The sequence below is a fragment of the Choloepus didactylus genome, chromosome 2 (assembly GCF_015220235.1).
Source record: "Choloepus didactylus isolate mChoDid1 chromosome 2, mChoDid1.pri, whole genome shotgun sequence".
Taxonomy (NCBI): domain Eukaryota; kingdom Metazoa; phylum Chordata; class Mammalia; order Pilosa; family Megalonychidae; genus Choloepus; species Choloepus didactylus.
In genome coordinates this window covers 158842097-158865055 of record NC_051308.1, presented here as the reverse complement: position 1 = coordinate 158865055, position 22959 = coordinate 158842097, and the positions used below count along the sequence as shown (strand labels likewise).

Genomic DNA, 22959 nt, shown 5'->3' with positions numbered 1-22959 from the left:
TGAAACCAGAACTTTGGAGCAGACGCCAGCCACGTGCCTTCCCAGCTAACAGAGGTTTTCCAGACGCCATTGGCCATCCTCCGGTGAAGGTACCCGATTACTGATGTGTTACCTTGGACACTTTATGACCTTAAGACTGTAACTGTATAGCCAAATAAACCCCCTTTTTATAAAAGCCAATCCGTCTCTGGTGTTTTGCATTCCGCAGCATTAGCAAACTAGAACAATGTCTAACCCACATTTGGCTCTCTGCTTAGATGTGGGCTCTTAATCATACTCTGCTGCTCTAGGATGTTCATTTCCCCACTTACATATAAAGTAGCTAGGATTCTGTGTCCTAGATAAGCTGTAGGAATTAGGTATTGATGACTTTGTTTGCTTTCTGTTAGGTTTTTCAATCGGGAAGAGAAGAGATGGAAAACTTGATTAAAGGGGCTTTAATGTCCAGCCATGCACAAGCAAGCTGAAGCCTAAGATGGTGACAGCCCCAAGCCAGGGAACAGTAGGGCTTATAAAGGATGGTTGGTGGGAAGTCTTTGTCCAAGGAGAGGGAGGCTGGCAGGTCTAGGTTAGCAGTTTCTCGGTGGCTACTTTGGGGAAGGGGGTAGCTGGCAACTTTCCATTGGCTGGTTTGAGAATGGGAGCTTGGGGAGTGAAGACTGGGAATGGGAACTTGGGAGTTTAATATTTTAAATGTTATCACAAACTTGCAGAATTCCTGAGGGCAGTGGAGGGGGGTGGAGGCAGTGACTCATTCTGGACATGTAGAGTTCCTAGGGCAGGGGCGGTGGCTCATCATGAACATGCAGAATTTCTGGGGTGGGGGTGGGGTACTGCCTAACTCTTTTAATTGTAGTTGGACAATATGTGAAGAGATTCCAGTTTAGATAGCTGCCATTATCCTTTGGGAACTTGATCTTATAACTTAAAACTAAAATAAAGGAGGCTAGGAAAAGAATAATAAAACAAAGAAAGTAGGAATGAGGGCTTAATGAAGATACAAGCAGAAACTAATAATTAAAAGAAAAAAAAAAAAAAAAAAAACTTAGTTCCCCCAAGGAATCATTGAATAACTAGCAAAAACTGACAAATCCATTTTCCTCAAAACTCTAAAAACAGTTCAAGGGTTTCAGTACCAGAGTAAGTGCCAAATCAAGAAAATGCAGCCTGAAAAATGGTAGGCAAAGATTGTAGTGCCCTTGATTGCTTCTCCCCTTCCCTAGCACTAGTGGAGTCAGCCTGTGTTCCCATTGTGGGTCCCTGACATTGTTCCAGAGGGAATAGAGTAACCCCTATGCACATACTGTGGTGCTGGCAAGTCAGTGCCATTCTATCCAGTGAAAGCCTGAAAGAATGAACCAGGAAACTTTTCTTAGGCTTAACCTCCCAGAATGTGCCCTGAGGGAAGAGAAGCGGCTTGGAGACAGCTAAAAAAGAACAAGAAACAATTATGTCCATGTGGCCTGGGGTAAAGGATTACCTGCTTTAAGTCATACAATAGAGCATCCAGGAAGAGGTGAAAATCTATTATTTCAAAGGGAATAGAGGGGGCATTCAAACTCTTGTAAACTCTAAAGGTGGGGGGTGGGGCGGATTCCTAACCACCAGGAGCAAGCACAAGCCCAGGATAAGAGGCATGCCCCGCATTTCATGCAGGCCCAGATAAGACAAAGAAGACCTGTGTTTTGCATTTGCCTTGGGCTGACAGGAGGGCTAAACTCTGAAGGAAACCACCAGCCAAATCAGAGCCAATTTGCAAAGACTGTTAGATGTGCTTTTTGATTTGGTTGGTTTTTGTTAGCACCTGGCACTCAAGGAAATTTCTGTCATGCAATAGCTGGAAACAAACTTAAGGAACAGACAGCTAAGGGACTAAATCCCAGAGTTAACACTTGAAAAATTTTAAATATACCTATAAAAGATTACAAGACAAAAAAACAGGAAATGATGTCTCACCCAAAGGAACTAGTTAAAAATCTGGAAACTATCATCAAAGAATATCAGGCTTTGGACATTACCAAACAAAAACTTAAAAACAACGATCCTCAATATGCTTAAGGAGATAAAGGAAAACATGAAGAATGAATGAAAGGATATGAGAAAAACAATGAATGAATAATATGAGAATCACTTTAAGATCCTCAATAGGAATCAAACAGAAATACTGGCTTTGAGACCACAATATCTGAAATGAAAAATTCCCTATAGGGTTTCGACAACAGATTGGAGCTGGCAGAAGAAAGAATCAATGATCTTGAAGACAGGACAGTTGAAATGATTCAGGCTGAGGGACAAAAGGAAAAAAAAAGAATTTTAAAAACCAAACAGAACCTAAGAGACATGTGGGACACAATCATTCATACCAATATATGTGATATGGGAGTCTCAGAAGGAGAATAAAGAAATGAGCAGAAGGAATATTCTTAAATATTATTCAAGAAATAATGGCAGAAAACTTCCCAAATTTAATGAAAGACATGAATGTACACATTCAGTAAGCCCAATGAACCCCCCCAAAAAGGACAGAGTACCAAGATTGGTTTAGATCAGCGGTTCTCAAAATATGAGCGACTGTGAAGCCAAAAGTATTTTTATATATCTATGGCCAGTTGATTTTTGACAAGGGTACCAAGTCCATTCAATTGGGAAAGAATGGTCTCATTGGCAAATGGTGTTGGGGAAACTGGATGTTGACATGCAAAAGAATGACGTGGACCCCATCTAACACCATATACAAAAATCAACTCAAAATGGATCAAAGACCTAAATAAGACCTAAACTATAAAACTCCTAGAAGGAAATATAGGGCAGCATCTTCAGGACTTTGTGTTAGGCAATTAATTCTTAGACTTTACATCTAAAGCACAAGAACAACAACAACAAAAATAGATAAATGGGAATTCATTAAAATGAAAAACTTTTGTGCATCAAAAGACTTTGTTATGGGAGGGGTGGGGCAAGATGGTGGCATAGACAGGTGTGGAATTTAGTTAGTCCATTAGAGCAACTAGTAAATAGCCAGAAACAACTAGTAAATAGTCTGGAACAATTGTTGTGGGACATCTGTGACCGCTCACACATTGTACACCAGTCAGGAATGGGTGGAACAGCTGAGATCACAGCATAAAGTAAGTAAAAAGTGCAGACCGGTGCCCCTCCCCCTGGCATGGCAGGCCAAACTGCAAAACTTCACTGTGTGAGAAAGAAGCAGTCCCTGTCAGGAGCAGGGAGGGGTGGTTCAGCCAAGCTCTAATTGTGGTGCTAATTTAACAAATTTGGACTATTGAATATAACATACAAGCACAGATAGGCCCTGAGCAAACAGGAATCTGTGGTTCCTCCCAGCAGAGAAGAGGCAGGGCTGAAGAAAAAAGAAAAAGAAAAGAATAATAATAATAATTATTGTTATATATATATATAATAAAATAAATAAAAAGAGTCCTTTGGACACAGCTGAGCTCAGAGTGCTGGAGAATGGCTGTGTCCCCCAAAAAAGGCACAGGGAACTGGGTACAAACTCTGGTTGACTGGAGAAACTGAGGGGCTGGAGACTGGCACTGAAAAAAAACTTTTGTTCTTTTTCCATTTTTTTTCCTCTCATTCTAAGCAGCTCATTAGAGAAAGCCTCAGGCATTTTCAGTTGGCTGACCCAGGCAAGGGTGGCGTTAAGAGTCAGAGAGACAAAGGAGGAATTCAAGTGTAGAAGAGAGCTCCCTAGGGGATGTATCTTCCCTAAGAAAAGGGGGGCAGTGCCCAGCTCAAGTGATGGCCCTCCCTTAGGGAATTCAGACCCCAGGGCCTGGGGAAAAACAAACCGGAAACAACTTAAACTTGGCTTCTGACACCCTTGGCTCCTAGCCAGAACTGGGCCCACTATGAATTAAAGGGACCACACCTCTTACGCCGGTGGTGAGCTGTGGGCTGACAAGCTGGGCAGGATAGGAAAAGCACCAAGTCTAGAGACTTCACGGGAAAGTCTGACAACCTGCTGCTCAGGGAAACTTGATACTGATTATACCTTCCTTCTGAGAGCTGGACCCATCTGGTCTGGGAAAATATGATTGGGGTAATCAAGGAAAGCAGATACTTAGACAACAAAAGATTTTGAGTCATCTTGGGAAAAATGAAGATATGGCTCAGTCAAAGGAACAAACTTATACCTCAACTGAGATATAGGAATTGAAACAACTAATTATTAATCAGACAAATCTCCTAAATCAATCTAAAACTCAAATCCACAAGTTAAGGGAAGATATGACAACAGAGATGAAGGATATAAAGAAGACATTGGGTGAACATAAGGAAGAAATTGGAAGTGTGAAAGAACAATTGGCAGAACTTATGGGAAGGAAAGGCACAACATAAGAGATAAAAAACACAAAGGAGACATAAAACAGATTTAAAGAGGCAGAAGAAAAAATTCATGAACTGAAAGCCAGGACATCTGAAATCCTACACACAAAAGAGCAGATAGGGAAAAGAATGGAAAAATATGAGCAGCATCTTAGGGAATTGAATTACAACATGAAGCATATGAATGTATGTGTCATAGGTGTACCAGAAGGAGAAGAGAAGGGAAAAGGGGTAGAAACAATAAAGGAGGAAATAATCACTGAAAATTTCCCATCTCTTATGAAAGACATAAAATTACAGATCCAAGAAGCACAGTGTGCCCCGAACAGAATAAATCCAAATAGATCTATGCCAGGACATTAAATCAGATTATCAAATGTCAAAGACAAAGAGAATTCTGAAAGCAGCAAGAGAAAAGCGATCCATCACATACAAGGGAAGCTCAATAAGACTATATGTGGATTTCTCATTAGAAAAGATGGAGGTGAGAAGGCAGTGGCATGATATATTTAAGATACTGAGGGAGAGGAACTACCAGCCAAGAATTCTATATCCAGTGAAGCTGTCCTTCAAAAATGAGGGAGAGTTTAAAATACTCTTAGACAGACAGACACAGAGAGTTTGTGAACAAGATACCTGCTTCACAGGAAATACTAAAGGGAGCACTACAGACACATAGGAAAAGACAGAAGAGAGAGGTTTGGAGCACAATATTGAGTGACGGTAACAAAATAATGTAAGTACACTGAATAAAGACGACTGAGAATAAGGTTGAGGGAGAAAGGTTAGAGATAGGTAGGACAACAGGGAGAAGGATAGAAGATAAAGACTGGAACCATATACCTTAGTGAAACCTAAAGTGGTCAATGATTGTGATTAAATGTACAAATATTTTTTATGTGACGGAGAACAAATGAATGTCAACTTTGCAAGGTTTTAAAAATGGGGTAGTATTGGGAAAAAAATACAATCAATGCAAACTAGAGTTTATAGTTAATGGTAACATTATAATATGCTTCCACTAATTGTAACAAAGGCAGTATTCCAAAGCTGAATGTCTATAAGAGGGGGATATAAGGGAGTGGGATGGGGATTCTTGGTGTTGGTTTTGTTGTCTGGCATTTTTATTGTATTTTATTTTAATTTTTTTTTCTTTTGTTGCTTTTTAGTTGTCACCTTTTCTCTTTTTTCTTTTTACTTTTTTTGCCTCTTCTTCTTTCTTTGTGGAAGAAATGGAAATGTCCTTATAGAGATAGTGTTGGTGAAAGCATAACTACATGACTATACAGGAAACCACTGATTGTTTACTTAAAATGGAATGAAGGTGTGTGAATAAAACCATCTAGAAAACAGACAGAGGGATACAAGTGCTGGAGAAAATGTGGAAAAAGGGATGTACCTAATCACTGTTGGTGTGGAAGTAGAATGGTGCAGCCTATCTGAAGGGCAGCTAAGCATGGGTTGCCATATGGTCCTGAAACTTGGTTATTGGGTATATATTTGGAAGAACTGAAAAGAGGGACATGAAGGAACATTTGCACAGTGGAGTTTATGGTGTCAGTATTCACGATTTGCAGTGGATGGAGGTGGCCTAAGGGTACATCGACTGATGAATGGAATGGTGATCTGTGAATGGAATATTGAACTGCTACAAGAAGAAGTAAAGTGGTGAGGTAAATGGACATTCAAGACAGTATGTTGAGTGAAATAAACCAGAAATGAAAAGAAAAATATTATAGTTCCTCACTAATATGGACTAAATATAATGTGCAAATTCTGAGAATTGAGTCTGAGAGCATAGGTTATCAGGGGAAGGCTTATTGTAAAGTTTCCTAGATTGTAAGCTCTTACAACAGTTACATCTATTCCTGAATTGTAATAGTTATTTCTAAACTCTGAGATGCTGAGCTGTTTATGTATAACCTAGTTGGTCCCTGGAACTTTGTATATCTGTGTAATACCTAAGACTCAGAGTCAGAGTCTGGCAGCTATGAATGTCAGATTACCCCATACAACAAATACTAAAGCGACTGAAAAAGAGATCAGACTTCAATCAGAGATATGAACGAAATGGACTTGGTTAGAACTAAGGTAATTCAGACTGAAGGGCAGAGGATGATATTGATGGCGTTTTTGAAGCTTCAGCTTCTGTGTGTGACCAAAGGAAGAGATGTTTATCAGGTGCAACATCTATATTTTTTGTAACACATTATATGATTTGACTTGTATGGTCAGTTTATTCAAACAAAATAATTATATGGATCGTTGATTGGGGAGTGAAGTCTGGTTTGTGCAGCTTAGTGTGATGCCCCAATACATCCCAGAACAGTTCTGGCAGAGAATGAAGCCTCCTTGAGGGACTGTAGGAAAATATAGAAATATTAAATTTCTCCACTTGGGGAGTTGATGATATTCTCACGAGCGTTGGGGGCTATCATATTGGAAGGCCAAGCCCTTGACCTTGGAGCTTGCCCTTACGAAGTTTGTTACTACAAGGGAGAGGCTAAGCCTACTTAAAATGGTGTCTAAGAGTCACCCCCAGAGAACTTCTTCTGTTGCTCAGATGTGGCCTCTCTAAGCCAACTCAGCAGGTAAATTCACTGCCCTCCTCCCTATGTGGGACATGACTCCCAGAGGTGTGGAACTCCCTGGCAGTGTGGGACATGACTTGTGGTGATGAGATTGGCCCTGGCATTATGGGTTTGAGAAAACCTTCTTGGATCAAAAGGGGGAAGTGAAATGAAACAAAATAAAGTTTCAGTGGCTGAGAGATCTCAAATGGAGTTGAGAGCTCATTCTGGAGGTTATTCTTACGCACTATTTAGATATCCCTTTTTAGTTTTTAGTGTATTGGAATAGCTGGAAGGAAATACCTGAAACTGTTGAACTGCAACCCAGTAGTCTTGATTCTGGAAGATGACTGTGTAACAATATAGCTTACACTGTGTGACTGTGTGATTATGAAAACTTTGTGGCTCCCACTCCCTTTATACAGTGTATGGACAGATGAATAGAAAAATGAGGACAAAAAGTAGATGAATAATAGGGAGGGATGGGGGAGATGGGATGTTTTGGGTGTTCTTTTCCACTTTAACTTTTATTCTTATTCTTTTTTGTGTATGGTAATGAAAATGTTCAAAAATTGACTGTAGCCATGAACGCACAAGTATATAATGGTGCTGTGAACAATTGATTGTACACTAGGGATGATAGTATGGTATGTGAATATATCTCAATAAAACTGAATTAAAAACAAAAAAGACTTTGTCATGAAGGTAAAGAGGCAACCTACAGCATGAGAGAAAATATTTGGAAACCACATATCCAATAAGGGCTTAATATCCCAAATACAAAGAAATCGTAAAACTTAACAACAAAAAGATGAACAAACCTATTTTTAAATGGGCAAAAGATGAATAACATTTCTCCAAAGAAGATATACAAATGGCCAAAAAGCACATGAAAAGATTCTCAACATCTTTAGCCATTAGGGAAATGTAAATCAAAACCACAATGGGAAAATAAAACAAAACAAAAAACAACAACAACAAAAAAAACACCACAATGAGATACCATTTCATACCCACTAGAATGACCACTTAAAAACAAAAACAAAAACAAAAAAAAACAGAAATTACATGGGTTGTTGTTCTGGTTTGCTAATGCTGCCATTTTGCAAAATACCAGAAATGGATTGGCTTTTATAAAGGGGGTTTATTTGGTTACAAAGTTACAGTCTTAAGGCCATAAAATGTCCAAGGTAAGGCATCAACAATAGGGTACCTTCACTGGAAAAGGCCATTGGCATCCGGAAAACCTCTGCTGGCTGGGAAGCACATGGCTGGCATCCATTTGCTCCAAGGTTGCATTTCAAAATGGCATTCTCCAAAATGTCAGCTTCCAATGGCCATCTTCCAAAATGTCTGCCTTAGTTGCAGCTCTCCAAATATCACTCACAGCTGCTCTGAGGTCCCTCTGTTTGTGAGCTCTTTTTGTAGGACTCTAGTGAACTAATCAAAACCCACCCTGAATGGGTGGGGGCACATTTCCATGTAAACATTCAATCAAGAGGTCACACCCTAATCAAAGGTGTCACTCACAGTTGGGTGGGTCACATCTCCATGAAAACACTCAATCAGGAAGTCCCAACCTAATCAACACTAATATGTCTGCCCCCACAAGATTGCATTAAAGAATATGGCTTTTTCTGGGGGACATAATATATACAAAACAGCATAGTTGTAGAGGATGTGGAGAAATAGGAACACTCATGCATTGTTAGTGGGAATGTAAAGTGGTGCAGTCACTGTGGAAGAAATTTAGCATTTCCTTAGAAAGTTACATATAGAATTATCATATGACCTAGCAATCTCACTTCTAGATATATACCAAAAGAATTGAAACAGAGGCTCAAACAGATACTTGCATACCAGTGTTCATAGCAGCAGTATTCACATTTGCCAAAAGGTAGAAGCAACCCAAGTGTCCATCAACAGATGAATGGATAAACAAAATGTGGTACATACATACTTTGTAGTTTGCTAAAGCTGCCATTATGCAAAATACCAGAAATGGATTGGTTTTTATAAAGGGGATTTATTAGGTTGCAAATTTACAGTTCTAAGGCCAAACTAAGGCATCAACAAGAGGATACCTTCACTGGAGAAAGGCCAATGGCATCCGGAACGCCTGTCAGCTGGGAAGATGTGGCTGGCATCTCCTGATCCTTTGCTCCCAGGTTCTTGTTTCAAAATGGCTTTCTTCAAAATGTCTCTGGGCTTCTGTCTCTCTTAGCTTCTCTTTCTCAGCTCCCATGCATCCTTGCTTACTCTGCCAGGGCATTTCTCTCTTACTGTCTGGGGGTCCTCTATTAGTTTCTCCAGATCAAACTCTGGGCTTCATCTCTTAGCTTAGCATTTCCATATGTCCTTCTGTATGCAATTCCAAGCATCTGTGTCTGTGTTGGCCTCTGAGCTCTCTTAAGGACTAATCAAGTAAACTGATCAAGACCCACCTTGAATGGGCAGAGTAACACCCTCATGGAAATATTCAAAAGGTTCACCCCCAGTTGGGTGGGTCACATCTCCATGGAAACAACCTATTCAAAAGATCTGACCCATCATAAGTCTTCACCCACAAGATTGGATTAAAAGAACATGGCTTTTGTGGGGAACATAATAGATTCAAACCAGCACAACATATAATGTAATATTATTCAACCATCCAAAAGAATGAAGTTCTGGTACAAGCAACAACATGGATGAACCTTGAAGACATCATGTTGAATAAGTGTAATACGCTAGACACAAAAGGACAAATACTGTATGATCTGACTGATACGAAATAATTAGAATAAGCAAATTCATGTAGTCAGGAACTAGAATATAGTTTACCAGGGGCTGGAGTGGGTATGGGGACTGGGGAACTAATGGTTTATTGTAGAGTTTCTTTTTGGGGTGATGGAAAAGTTTTGGTAATTGATGGTGGTAATGGTGGCAGAACATTGGGAACATAATTAACGGTGCTGAATTATATATTTGAATGTAGTTAAAAGGGTAAAGTTTAGATTGTATATTTGTTGCTAAATAAAAAATTTAAAAACCATAGGTCTTTACAGTAGAAACAGGGAACCCTAAAGTATACTATGGGCTATAGCTATTAGTACAATTATAATAATATTCTTTCATCAGTTGTAGCAAATATACCACACTAATGCAGTATTTAATAATGGAGATTGGTATATAAGAACACTGTATCTTCTGCATGATTTTTTCTGTAAACCTACAACTTCTCTAATAAGTAAAAATAAATTTTTAAAAAAATTGGAAAGAAATTCAAGATCTATATAATGGTAAGAGAAGCATCAACATCTGTAAGGCTTAAGGTAGTTTATGAAAAAGAAGTAGAAATTTAAAAATTTGGAAATATGAAGACAATATAGACACAAATACGAAGGAGATAAAATATATGGGAAGAAAATTTACAACTCTATGCTAAAATTTTGAAAGTGTGTTGGAATTACAGTTTTCTAAGCAAATATAAATTGTCAAAATTGACTCAAGATGAATAAAAGTAAATAAATAGATCAATAGCCATCTTAGAAAATTAAAAAGTTATCATAAATAATTGAGATCAGAAATGTTGGGAGGAAATCATGTTTGGAAGGAAAAATAATGAAATTTTTTTAAATTCAAGTTTGAAATACATGTGTATAATGTCCAGTAATAGTAGAATGGTGAGACTGGTGCTCGAGAGTCTAGCTATAAATACAGATTTGGGAGTTCATCACCATACAAGTAAAAAATGTACTGCTGGTGTACATTATCAAATACTTACAGAGAGGTGAGAAAGAATGTGTCACTATATCAGGTCTTATTGATTTTTATGTTTATTCACAGACAGATGTAAAAGAGTGTACCACCCTACCAGATCTTATTGATTTTCCTTCACTTCCTTGTCCACCTGTTCTTTCTCCAGGAATAACTAATGTCTCTTTATTACAGATTGAGAGTAAGTGTGATGACACTATAAGTAGAGATGTTTCTGTGAAGTAAAATTATATAATGTTAAATTATAAGAATTTTATATTGATCACTGCATATGTTTAGTCACTAATATTATTTTGCTTTAAAAAATATACTCTAAAATATAGCTCCATTTCAGATTTAAGGGCAATAATTTTTGACCCCAGATAAATTTACCAAAAAAATTAAACAAAAATGTATAAGCATAACTACTTGAACCTTACCTAGTTTCTACTCATATATGTAAATGTGGAAGGGACACACTAGAATGTGTCCTTAGCTTACATGTTGTATAAATCCCCCTATGTATCACTCTCAGAAACTGAACTGACTCCTTAGCATTTTCCATAGTGGCAAATACTGTACTCCTGCAAGAAAAACAGAGTTTGAGGCAAAATTTATTCTTGCTGCTTTAAGCACTTTTAAGTTTTACAGTTCACTTTTTGAGCAAATAACCATCTTTTAGCTTCCAGACATTGCTGAGTATGCATTATAATCTCTTTAGGAGAGAAGATTATGGAACAAATGAAACAAGTAAAGGAAGAAAGAAGATATCTGGAGAAAATTAGAGAAGAACTAATAAAAAAAGTTGAAAGGTTATTTGAACAAAGCAAATTGAAGCGATTTCATGGTAAAGTTTATCATGTATTTTTTATCACTGTTTTAGTTTCCTCGTTGCTAAAGCAAATACTGTGCAATGGGTTGGCTTAAAGAGTGGGAATTTTGGGCTCATGTTTTTGAGGCTAGGAGAATTCCAAATCAGGGTGTCATCAAGACGATGCTTTCTTCCCGAAGACTGGCTTTCTGGGGCTGGCTGTCAGTGATTCTTAGTCCTGGGCTCCTCTGTCACATGGCAGTGCACATGGCAGCCTCTCCTGGCCTCTCCCTTTTCTAGGGACTGTTGACTTGCAGCTTCTGGCTCCTCATTCTGTAGCTATTTCTTCTCTGTGACCTTTCCTATAAGGTCTTCAATAATAGTGTTAAGACCAGTCCTGTCCTGGGCCACACCTTATCTGAAGTGAGCTCATCAAAAGGTCCTATTCACAAGAGTTCACACCCACACAGGAATTAGATTAAGTTTAAGAACATGTTTTTCTGGTGTACCTATCTCCAAACCACCACAATCACAATGAAGAAAACTTAAGTTTCACAGAAGTGATGATTTTGGAATAAACAATAAAGTTATAATTAATGTTTACTATTTTACTGTTATGTTTCAGTGGTACACAAGTGAGGTAAGTTCAACATAGACATGAAGTCATTGTTCAACTGTTTTATACAATAAACAATATGCTTTAAATGTTTTTTTTAAATTAAAATTCAAATATTTTCCGTCACTGACACTCATTTTATTTCTTCATTCCTTCTTCCATTTATTTATTAAATACATGTATATTAAGTATCCCACTAAATCCAGCCTTCTCTAGGGGCTGAGGAGACACTGATAGGTAAACACAGACTTAACACTCACTGCCTTCATAGAACTTACAGGCCAGTGGGGAAATAACAGTCATGTTAAGCAGGAATGATATATCCTGATGAATGCTGTGATAAAGGAATTACAGTATTCATCAATAGGAGTACATGGGAAGAACACCTCTATTAGATGGAATGATCAAGAAAGGCTTCCAGGAAAGTGTTAGATATGCTAGGATCTGAAGTATGCTTCCTCTTGGCTCCAGGCCTTCAGGCATGCTTTCCCCTCTCCATGTACTCTTCATCTTTTTACCTTTCTTCCTATCCTTTCTTTCCTGTATGGTTATCTTAGTAGTCATTTAAGCACAGGTAAGATATCAGTTACACTGGAAACCTTCTTGGATTCCCTTAGTTGCTTAATTTGAGGGTGATGGTGGTGGGGGGGGGGTGTTTCTGCCTGCCTTTCCAAATTGAATGAATGAATGAATGAATGGGGAAAGTTAGGAAAGGTGAGTAATTTTGCAATAGAATTAGAAACTGTGTTGTTTGAGAATGGAAGGATGAGTCAGGGTAGAGAAAGTATAGGATAATAGTTTGAGAGATGTTAAATGATTTGAGAGTCCTGAAATGTGAGTTGTGTTTGATTATATAAGGATAAAAGGTATATGTGGAATTAACTAGTTTTAGGATTCCCATTTTACAGAAAAAATGTTCTTTCAGTGCTAGAACTGTCTGAAGGTCATAGAAAATGTCAGGAGATAATTCTAAAGGTTATACCTCATAATGTTAAAGCATTATCCTGGAAGCAGTGGCAAGGACTTGGCCCTGTGGCAGTGTTAAAAGAGTGATTTTTAAAAGACATATTTGAGCAATGGACTAAAATCACAGGGCCTGGATTCTAGCACCAGACTAATCTTTTACTTTGGCAAGTTTATTTCCTCCTCTTTGTGCTTTATGCTTTCTGTTTATAAGATGGTAATGATCAGTCACTTTCTAATTCAATAGGAATGTTTCAAGATAAAAGGTATGTATCAGTCATTAATATTTATTAAGTTCACTTAGTGCCAGGGATTCTTTTAAATGCTAAGGATACAGCAGTGAACAAGACACACATGGCCTTGCTTAAGGAGCTTGCTTTCTAATGGGAGGAGACAGACAATAAATAAGAAAACATCAGGTATTGATTAGAGCTGAAAGGCAGTTAATAGAGTGTAGTAAAAGGTGATGGGGGCATGGGAGAGATGCTTTAGATAGGGTGTTCAAGGAAGGCATTTCTGAGGAAATGTTATCTGAGTTAAAATTTAATGATGAGGAGACAAGCATATAAAGAGATAGGGCAAAAGCTGTCTGAACAGAAGGAACACTAAATGTCAAGGTCCAGAGGTTGGAATGAGCTTGTGGTATTAAGGGCTTGAAATAAGGCCAGTATGGCTGGAGCATAGTAAACAAGGAGGGAGATAAAAACAGAAAGGTCAGGAGGAACAGAGAGGCCAAGTCAAGGAGTTTGGGTTTTATTCTGAGTTAGGTGGGAACTATTGGAGGATTTTAAACAAGGTGTGCTGATTTGTATATATTATGTCCCCCAGAAAAAGCCATATTCTTTGATGCAATCTTGTGTGGGCAGACATGTTAGTGTTAATTAAGTTGGAACCTTTGGATTAGGTTGTTTCCATGGAGATGTGACCCACCCAACTGTAGGTGATAACTCATTAGATAATTTCCATGGAGGCATGGCCCTGCCCATTCAGCATGGGCCTCAATTAGTTTACTGGAGCCCTATAAAAGCTCAGAAGTAGAAGGGCTTCAAAGAAGCTGCAGCTCAGAAACACATTTTGAAGATGGTCATTGGAAGCTGACATTTTTGGAGAATGCCATTTTGAAACGCAGCCTGAGAGCAAGCAGATGCCAGCCACGTGCCCTTCCCTTCTAACAGAGGTTTTTCCGGATGCCAAGGGCCTTTCTCCAGTGAAGATACCCTATTGTTGATGCCTTACCTTGGACACTTTATGATCTTAAGACTGTAAGCTTTGTAACCAAATAAACCCTCTTTATAAAAGCCAATCCATTTCTATTAGTTTGCTTAACAGCAGCATTGCAAACCAGAACACAAGGGTATTACATGATTTTAAAAATATTTTAGAAGATCAGAGTGACTACTATATGAAGAATAGCTGTTGAGAGGGGTGAGGATGACAGTGGAGACACCGGATAGAAAGCTAATCCTGCTCTCTAGATAAGAGATAATAGTGGATTGACTCAAGATGTAGCATTGAAGAAAGGTGTAAAGTGCAAGATGCTGGAATAATTTTGTCAGTAGTACCAGTAGAACTCGCTGAGGGATTGGATACAGGGATGATGAAATAAATAACTAAACTCTAAGCTAACTTCCAAGTGTTATGTAACTTTAATCAAGTGACTTTACTTTATAACATAGCTCACTTTCTCTACCTTAGTGATAGTTAAAATAATAATGAAATTATAAATTTAAGACTATATGTGAGCCTTTAGAGAAAATGTATTAAATTCATCATTTTAAAAGTCTAAGCATTATTATTTGATTAGGCTGTAGAACAAGAAGAGTTAATAGGAAGCCTGAGACTGCTATCCTTAGGAAGGCCTGCTTGCAAAGTTAGCCCTGGCTGGCATCTGGCTACTTGGATTTTGAGACTGTTCTCATAGTTCCCTAACTGATAAGGATGATTTGCTTTGATTAAACTGTGCAAACAATATAGTTTATACTGAGCACCAACTTTCTTTCTGGGAGTCAGGAATTTTGGTACACACTAGCAGAAAGTATGTATGTGACCAGACTCCCAAAAAAACTTTGGACACTCTCTAATGAGCTTCTCTGCTAGACAACACTTCACATGTGTCGTCACAATTCCATGCTGAAGGAATTTAGCACATCTTGTTGACTCCGTGGGAGAGGACCCCTGGAAGCTTGCACCTGGTTTTCTCAGACTTTCCCCCATGTGCCTTTTCCCTTACTGACTTTTGCTTTCTAGCCTTTCACTATAATAAATCTTAGCCATGAGTACAATTATATACTGAGTTCTGTGAGTCCTCTTTGTAAATCACTAAGACTGGGAATATACTTGTGTACAGCACCATTTTTATTGCATAACAATTAATACATAATTCTTCATAAACTGATTCAGAATGATTTTTCAAACATTAGCTATGTTCTAGTTTGCTAATGCTGCCCAGAACGCAAAACACCAGAGATGGATTGGCTTTTACAAAAGGGGGTTTATTTGTTTACAAAGTACAGTCTTAAGGCCATAAAGTATGCAAGGTAATGCATCAACACTCTGGTACGTTCACTGGAGGATGCCCAATGGTGTCTGGAAAACCTCTTAGCTGGGAAGGCAAGTGGCCGGCGTCTGCTCCAAGTTTCTGGTTTCAAATGGCTTTCTCCAGGACGTTCCTCTCTAGGCTTCAGCGCCTCAAAAATGTCACTCTTAGTTGCTCTTGGGGCATTTGTCCTCTCTTAGCTTCTCCAAAGCAAAAGTCTGCTTTCAAAGACTGAATCCAAAATGTCTCTGCAAAGCTGAAGCTCCTCTCTCAGCTGCTAGGCATTCTTCAAAGTGTCCCTCTTGGCCTATAGCAAGCTCGCTCCTTCTGTCTGATCTTATGTAGTGCTCCAGTAATTAATTCAGACCTACCCTGAATGGGCGGGCCAACACCTCCATGGAAATTATCCAATCAGAGTCATCACCCCCCAGTTGGGAGGGGCGCATCTCCATGGAAACACTCGAAGAATTACAATCTCACACTGATAGGTCTGCCCCACACAACATTACATCAAAGATATGGTGTTTGGGGGGGACATAATAATTCAAACTGGCACAAGCTATAACAAAAATAGTAATGTTTTACAGAGAAAATTAAGAAGACAACACAAATATTTAATAATATATGTTACAGTTATACCTCATTTTACCGTTGCTTCACATTATTGCACTTCGCAGATTTACGTTTTTTATAAATTGAAGGTTTGTGGCAAGTCTGTTGGTGTCATTTTTTCCAACAGCTTGTGCTCACCTGGTGTCTCTGTCTCACATTTTGTAATTCTCACAATATTTCAAACTTTTCCCATTATTATATCTGTTAGGGTGCTCTATGATCACTTACTATTTTAATTGTTTTTGGGGCATCATAAACCATGCCTATATAAGACAGTGAACTTAATTGATAAATATTTTGTGTGTTCTGACTGCTCCACCCACCAGCCATTCCCTGGCTCGCTCCTCTCTTCAAGCTTCCCTATTCCCTGAGACATAACAGTATTGAAGTCAGCCAATTAATAATTGTACAGCGGCCTCTAATGTTCAAGTGAAAGGAAGAGTTTTGTTGTCTCTCAATTTAAATCAAATCTAGAAATGATTAAACCTAGTAAGGAAGACATGTTGAACGTCCAGATAGGCCAAAGCTAGGCCTCTTGCACCAAACAATTTAGCTAAATTGTGATACAAAGGAACTGTTCTTGAAGGAAATTAGAAGTGCTACTCCAGTAAACACATGAGTGATAAGAAAGCCAAACAGCCTTATGCTGATGCGGAGAAAGTTTTAGTGCTCTGAATAGAAGCCACAACATTCCCTTAATCCAGAGCTTAATCCAGAGTAAGGCCCTAACTCTCTCTAGTTTCTATGAAGGCTGAAAAGTGAAGAAGCTGCAGAAGAAAAGTGAAGCTAGCAGAGCTTGGTTTATGAGGTTCAAGGAAAGATGCTGTCTCCATAATGTAAGAGTGCAAGGTGAAGCAGCAAGTGCTGATGTAGAAGCTGCAGCAAGTATCTAAAGATCTATTAGATAATTGATAAAGGTGGCTACATTGAACAACAGATTTTCGGTGTACATGAAACAGCCTTCTATTGGAAGAAGATGCCATCTAGGACTTTCATGGCTAGATGAGAAGTCAATGCCTGTCTTCAAAGCTACAAAGGGCAGGCTGACTCTTGTTATAGGCTAATGCAACTGGTGACTTTAAGTTGAAGCCAATGCTTATTTACCATTCCAAAATCCTAGAGACCTTAAAATTTATGCTTAACCTACTTTCCCTGTGCTTTTATAATGGAACAACAAGCGTGGATGACAGCACATCTGTTTCCAACATGGTTTACTGAATATTTTAAGCCCAATGTTGAGACCTACTGTTAAGAAAAAAGATTTCTTTCAAAATTATTACTGCTCATTGATAATGCATCTGGTACCCCAAGAGCTCTGATGGTGATGTACAGTGAGATTCATATTTTCATACCTGCTAACACAACATCCATTCTGAAGCCCATGGATCAAGGCATAATGTCAACCTTCAGGTCCTATTTAAGAAATGCATTTCATAAATAATAGCTACCATAGAGAGTGATTCCTCTGATGGGTCTGGGCAAAGTCAGTTGAAAACCTGGAAAGGATTCACCATCAAGATGACTTTAAGAACACTGGCAATTAATGGGAGGTCAAATATCAACATAACAGGAATTTGGGAGAAGTTAATTTCAACCTTCATTGGTAACTTTGAGGGGTTCAGGACTTCAATGGAGGAAGTAACTGCAGATGTGGTAGAAATAGCAAGAGAACTAGAATTAGAAGGGAGTCTGAAGATGTGACTGAATTGCTTCAATCTCATGTTAAAACTAACAGATGAGGAGTTGCTTCTTATTGGTGAGCAAAGAAAGTGGTTTCTTGAGATGGAAACTACTGCTGATGAAGATGCCATGAACGTTTGTGGAAATGACAACAAAGGATTTAGAATATTATATAAACCTAGTTGATAAAGCAGTGGCAGGATTTGAGAGGATTAATACCAATTTCAAAAGAAGTTCTGTGAGTAAATGCTATCAAACAGCATCACAGGATACAGAGAAATCTTTCATGAAAGGAATAATCAATGTGGCAGACGTCATTGTTCTCTTCTTTTAAGAAATTACCAGAGCCACCCTAACCTTCAGCACCACTACCTTTATCAGTCAGCAGCCATCAACATTGTGACAAGACCCTCCACCAGCAAGAAGATTATGGCTTGCTGAAAGCGCAAATGATGGTTAGCATTTTTTAGCAATATGTATTTTTAATTAAGATATGTACATTGCTGTTTTAATCATAATGCTGTTGAACACTTGATAGACTACAGCATAGTATAAACATAACTTTATATGTATTGGGAAACCAGAAAATTTGTGGACTGGCTTATTGCAGTATACACTTTATTGTGGCATTTTAGAACTGAACCTGCAATATCTGCAAGGTATATCTATATACACCATATTTAAATGTTGACATCCTTTTTGCAGTGGCTGTGTCTTGTGAAAATCATCATAAAAAGCATAAGCAGTGTTTCTTAAACGAGAGTTCACAGTTCCACTCTCAGGGGTCCACAAATATAAACAGATTTTTATATTTGAGTTTTCATTTCTATGACAATCTCAAAGAAATAAACATAAGCATATTCTGGTATACTAACATGCAACTTGTATTCCTGTTAAGTTTGAATTTAGAATCCCATTAGTAGCAAAGAGATTACCTAAACTGGCAATGTTTAATTTCTAATTTCACCAGAGGTCTCAAGTGTAATTTTACCATACAGAATTTTGAGGATATATTTAGAATAATTTTGATAATGATGACTCACAATCCCAAAGCATGTCATCATGGGGGATGAAAACAATATGTAAAAATCGGAAAAAATATATTATGCTTTTTTCTTTTATCGTTGTAATTATATAAGGAATGAATTCAAATCAGATTATGGGAAACAATCAAAATAAAAAACATTCATTTTGTTATTGGTAGTATTTTTTTAATAAAGATGTTCAGAAGACTTGCATGCTTAAAAAGAGCATATATATTTTACTATATATCTACGTGACAAATGAAAGTTTGTTATCCAGCAAACATTTCTCAGCATATACAGGAAGGAGAGGAAAGGAGGAGGAAAATGATGTAAACTGACGTTGACTCTAGGGTTTCATGCCAGGTTGAAAAGTTTAATCCTTTAATCAGACTCGAACTATAGCCTTTGCTTTTTTGTAGCCTGTGATGGTTGGAAGAAAAAATACTTTGAAACAAAGAAAGTTACAGCATCATTGGAGGAGGTTTTAACAAAACTTCGAGAAGATTTGGAGCTTTACTATAAAAAATTGCTCATGCAACTTGAAGCCAGGGAGATCAAGATGAGGCCAAAGAATTTGGCAAACATCACAGACTCTAAGGTACAACTAAATGTGTTTCCCTTTATATTAGAAAAGTTCTGTTCAAAGTATATGCTTTATAATTGTTAATATTTTCATATTTAGGATGTTTGGGGCTACAAATAATAAAACCTTGACATAAACTGACTTTATAAAATAAGCAAATTCATTACTTCATATGATGTGAGGAAGGTTGCTGGGGAGATAAAATCAGCAGTTTAATTATGTCTTCAAAGCCCTTGGTGCTTTTAATATTTCTTCCCTATTATTTTCAATGTTGGCTTCATTCTAATGCTGCTTTTCCTTGTGTTATTGAGAGAGTCAACAATGGTAGTTAGGGCTAAATGTCCCCAAAAGCAGACAGAAACCTCTCCCTGAAGCATGGAATATGTAGATCTTTCCTTTTAGCCTAGTGGAGGATCAACCAGGCCCACCCCGATACCATTAATAGTTACCAGGGAACACAGTGTGCTGACTGACTTAGACTCTTTAGGATCTTCCTCTGTACCCGGGTATGGGGGTCTCTTTCGCCCATTATATGGGGAAAAATATGAATACCTGATGAAGTGGGGCAGGGGACTAACAATGGCCACTGTGGTGCCTTTTTTTTTTTTTTTAATGTTTTATAACACCTGTGTAATCTATAGGAATTGATATTCTAAAGAAATTATGAAAATATGTTAAATGTTAATCAATTCATATTTTCTTGAGATAGTCTTGAATCTTGACAGATCAGAAACATAAAGTTTGTTTATTATTGAATAATTCCACCATATAACTAAACAGTAGTCAAAAAAATTCCAGAGGCTATTTAACAGTTTGATTTTGTTGAATTAATTCCACTTACCTAAAACAGATTTTAAAATATGTTAATTATGATTAAAGTAAAGATTTAGTTATAGATGTGATGAAACATTAAAATTTTACCAGTTTATATAGATTTAATATAAAATACAAATAGGTTCAAATAATGATTTGTCTATATTTGCTGATACTTTTAATTTTACTCTTCAATAACTTCCTTTGTAGGACCATTAAACCTCATAAACTTTTCTGGACAAAAGTAACCAAAAATATTCATTATATTGAATAGTTTTATTATGTAAAATGTAGTATTTTATTAAATAAAATAATTCTAATGTGATGCAAATAATAAAGCATTATGCTAATTTCTAAAATCTTGCTAATATCTTAAACCTAGCATATTCCTTTCATAGTAATTATTGATTTCTATGGTATTTATTTAATGGTAACTTTACAAATATTTATTTATTTTCATAATAAATGAGGGATGATAGCCCAGCAGAAGAAAAAGTGGTCCCTAAAATGTAGGCCTGTATGCCAAGAAATCAACAGGTAAATTTACTCCAAAGCAATTAAGTTCATTTTATGGAATAGGTTATTTTCATTTTTTGCTCTTTCAATATTTGTTATCACTGCAGTTTATATTTGCAAGGCAGTTAAAAGTGAAAATATATAGATATTATACTAAATAAAGACATCTTTATTTATCTCATGCAGAATTACCTTATAATTCAGATCACTGAAGTACAGCATGCAATTGACCAACTTAAGAGAAAACTGGATACTGACAAAATGAAACTCATAATAGAAGTTAAGGTAATTTATATTTCTTCTAATCAGATTATAAATTTATCTTAAAGTAACGTATTTTGGTGTTTAAACTTTGGGTGCAGTCAGGATTGAATGATTGTCATAAAATTTAAGAACAAACGGCATGAGCAAGAAAAAGCAAGAACAGCTAAATCCTGTGAAAAGCTGCATGTTATAACAAACCAAAGTAGAATTTAGTAAAATTTTACCAAGAAGAAATAAAGTTAAAGAAAAAGGACTCTGTGAATGAGTGTAGAGTCTCAGTAAAATATTTTAAGTTTTCCTATTCCGGTTTGTTAGAGCTGCCATTATGCAAAATACCGGAAATGGATTGGCTTTTATAAAGGGGGTTTATCAGGTTACAAATTTACAGTTCTGTGGCCGTAAAGTATCCAAACTAAAGTATCCAAACAAGAGGATACCTTCATTGAAGAAAGGACAATGGTGTCCAGAACACTTCTGTTAACTGGGAAGGCACATGGCTGGCATCTGCTGATCCTTTGCTCCTGGGTTTCTGGTTTCAAAATAGCTTTCTCCAAATGTCTCAGGGCTTGTCCTAGCTTCTTCACCTCCTGTGCATCTAAGCATCTGGTCCTCTGTTAGCTTCTCTCTCTCAGCTCCTGTGCATCTTTGCTTGTTCTCCCAGGGCATTTCTCTCTAAGCATCTGGGGGTTCTCTCAGGTTCTGTGGAGCAAACTCTGGTCTAGCATCTCCAAACGTCTCCAAGCATCTGGGTCTGTGTTGGCTCCTGAGCTCTCTTTAAGTACTCTACTGAACCAATCAAGACCTCCATGTAAATTAGAGTTCTCACCCACACTTGAGTGGGTCACATCTCCATGGCAACATTCAATCAAAAGGTTCCATCCTAATCAAGACTAATAAGTCTGCCCCCACAAGATTGCATTAAAGAACATGGCTTTTCTGGGGGACATAATATATCCAAACTGGCACACCTATGTTAGAGTCATTCATAAAGAAGGCTAACAAACCAATGATCTTTCCTCTAAACTCATTTAATTTTTTCCTCTCTCTTGGATAATTATCACATTCTATCTAGTTATTTTGATATATATTCTAATATATATATATATATATATATATATATATATGTATGTATGTATATTAATATGAGTGATAAGTCTTCTATTAGATGTTAAATGTCCCTCAGGGCACAGACTGTGCCTTAGTTAACAATATAATAGATGCTTAGTAGAGGGTACAGGGCATATTCACTTATTTGATAAGAATTGTGTATCATTATTACTTCATAGGAATAACCTCTGAAATATAGATATCTTAAAGGTTCTCTTTGTTCAACAGAAAAAAGAAGGGGAACATACATTTTCACGTATGTATCCAGACAGGACAGGGGAATAAAACTGATAATTTTATTAATGCTCTCAGTTCATCTCTTTAGTAGACTATCTTTATGGACAGTATAATAACTGCTTCTGTGTAGAGGAAGAGATAATAATTTCTCCTTATCTTGCTAGAATAGGCACTGTTCAATAGGACTTTCAGCAATAATGGGCAAGTGGCTACCATATTGGACAGTGTAATTCTAGATTATTTTGACAAGCCACATTCCCAAAGCTAAGCCCTGATTCAGCACTGAGAAGCTTGAAACTTAAAATACAGAAAAGGAAAAGGGCAAAAAACCATTTTTAACAAATAAAATATATGAGCTATTTAACCTTTTTATACAGTATGCCCCTGTCTTAGTTTCCAGGCTGCTAAGACAAATACCACATATGGGTTGGCTTAACAACAGGAATTTATTGGCTCTTGGTTTCAGAGGCTAGAAGGCTTGCTTCTTCCTACGGTCTTCTTACTGGCCTATAGTCCTTGGGTTCCTTGGCTTTCC

At 37.4% G+C, this 22959-nt stretch overlaps 1 protein-coding gene across 1 annotated transcript in view; it reads left to right on the top strand.

Annotated features, from left to right (window-relative positions):
• The window catches only part of SPATA1 (spermatogenesis associated 1), a 91772-nt gene that overhangs the window by 67157 nt on the left and 1656 nt on the right, over window positions 1-22959 (top strand). Inside the window, 4 exon segments of the mRNA XM_037826763.1 lie at window positions 10752-10863; window positions 11383-11508; window positions 19324-19502; window positions 21003-21101. Of these exon segments, the coding sequence (XP_037682691.1) occupies window positions 10752-10863; window positions 11383-11508; window positions 19324-19502; window positions 21003-21101 (516 nt within the window).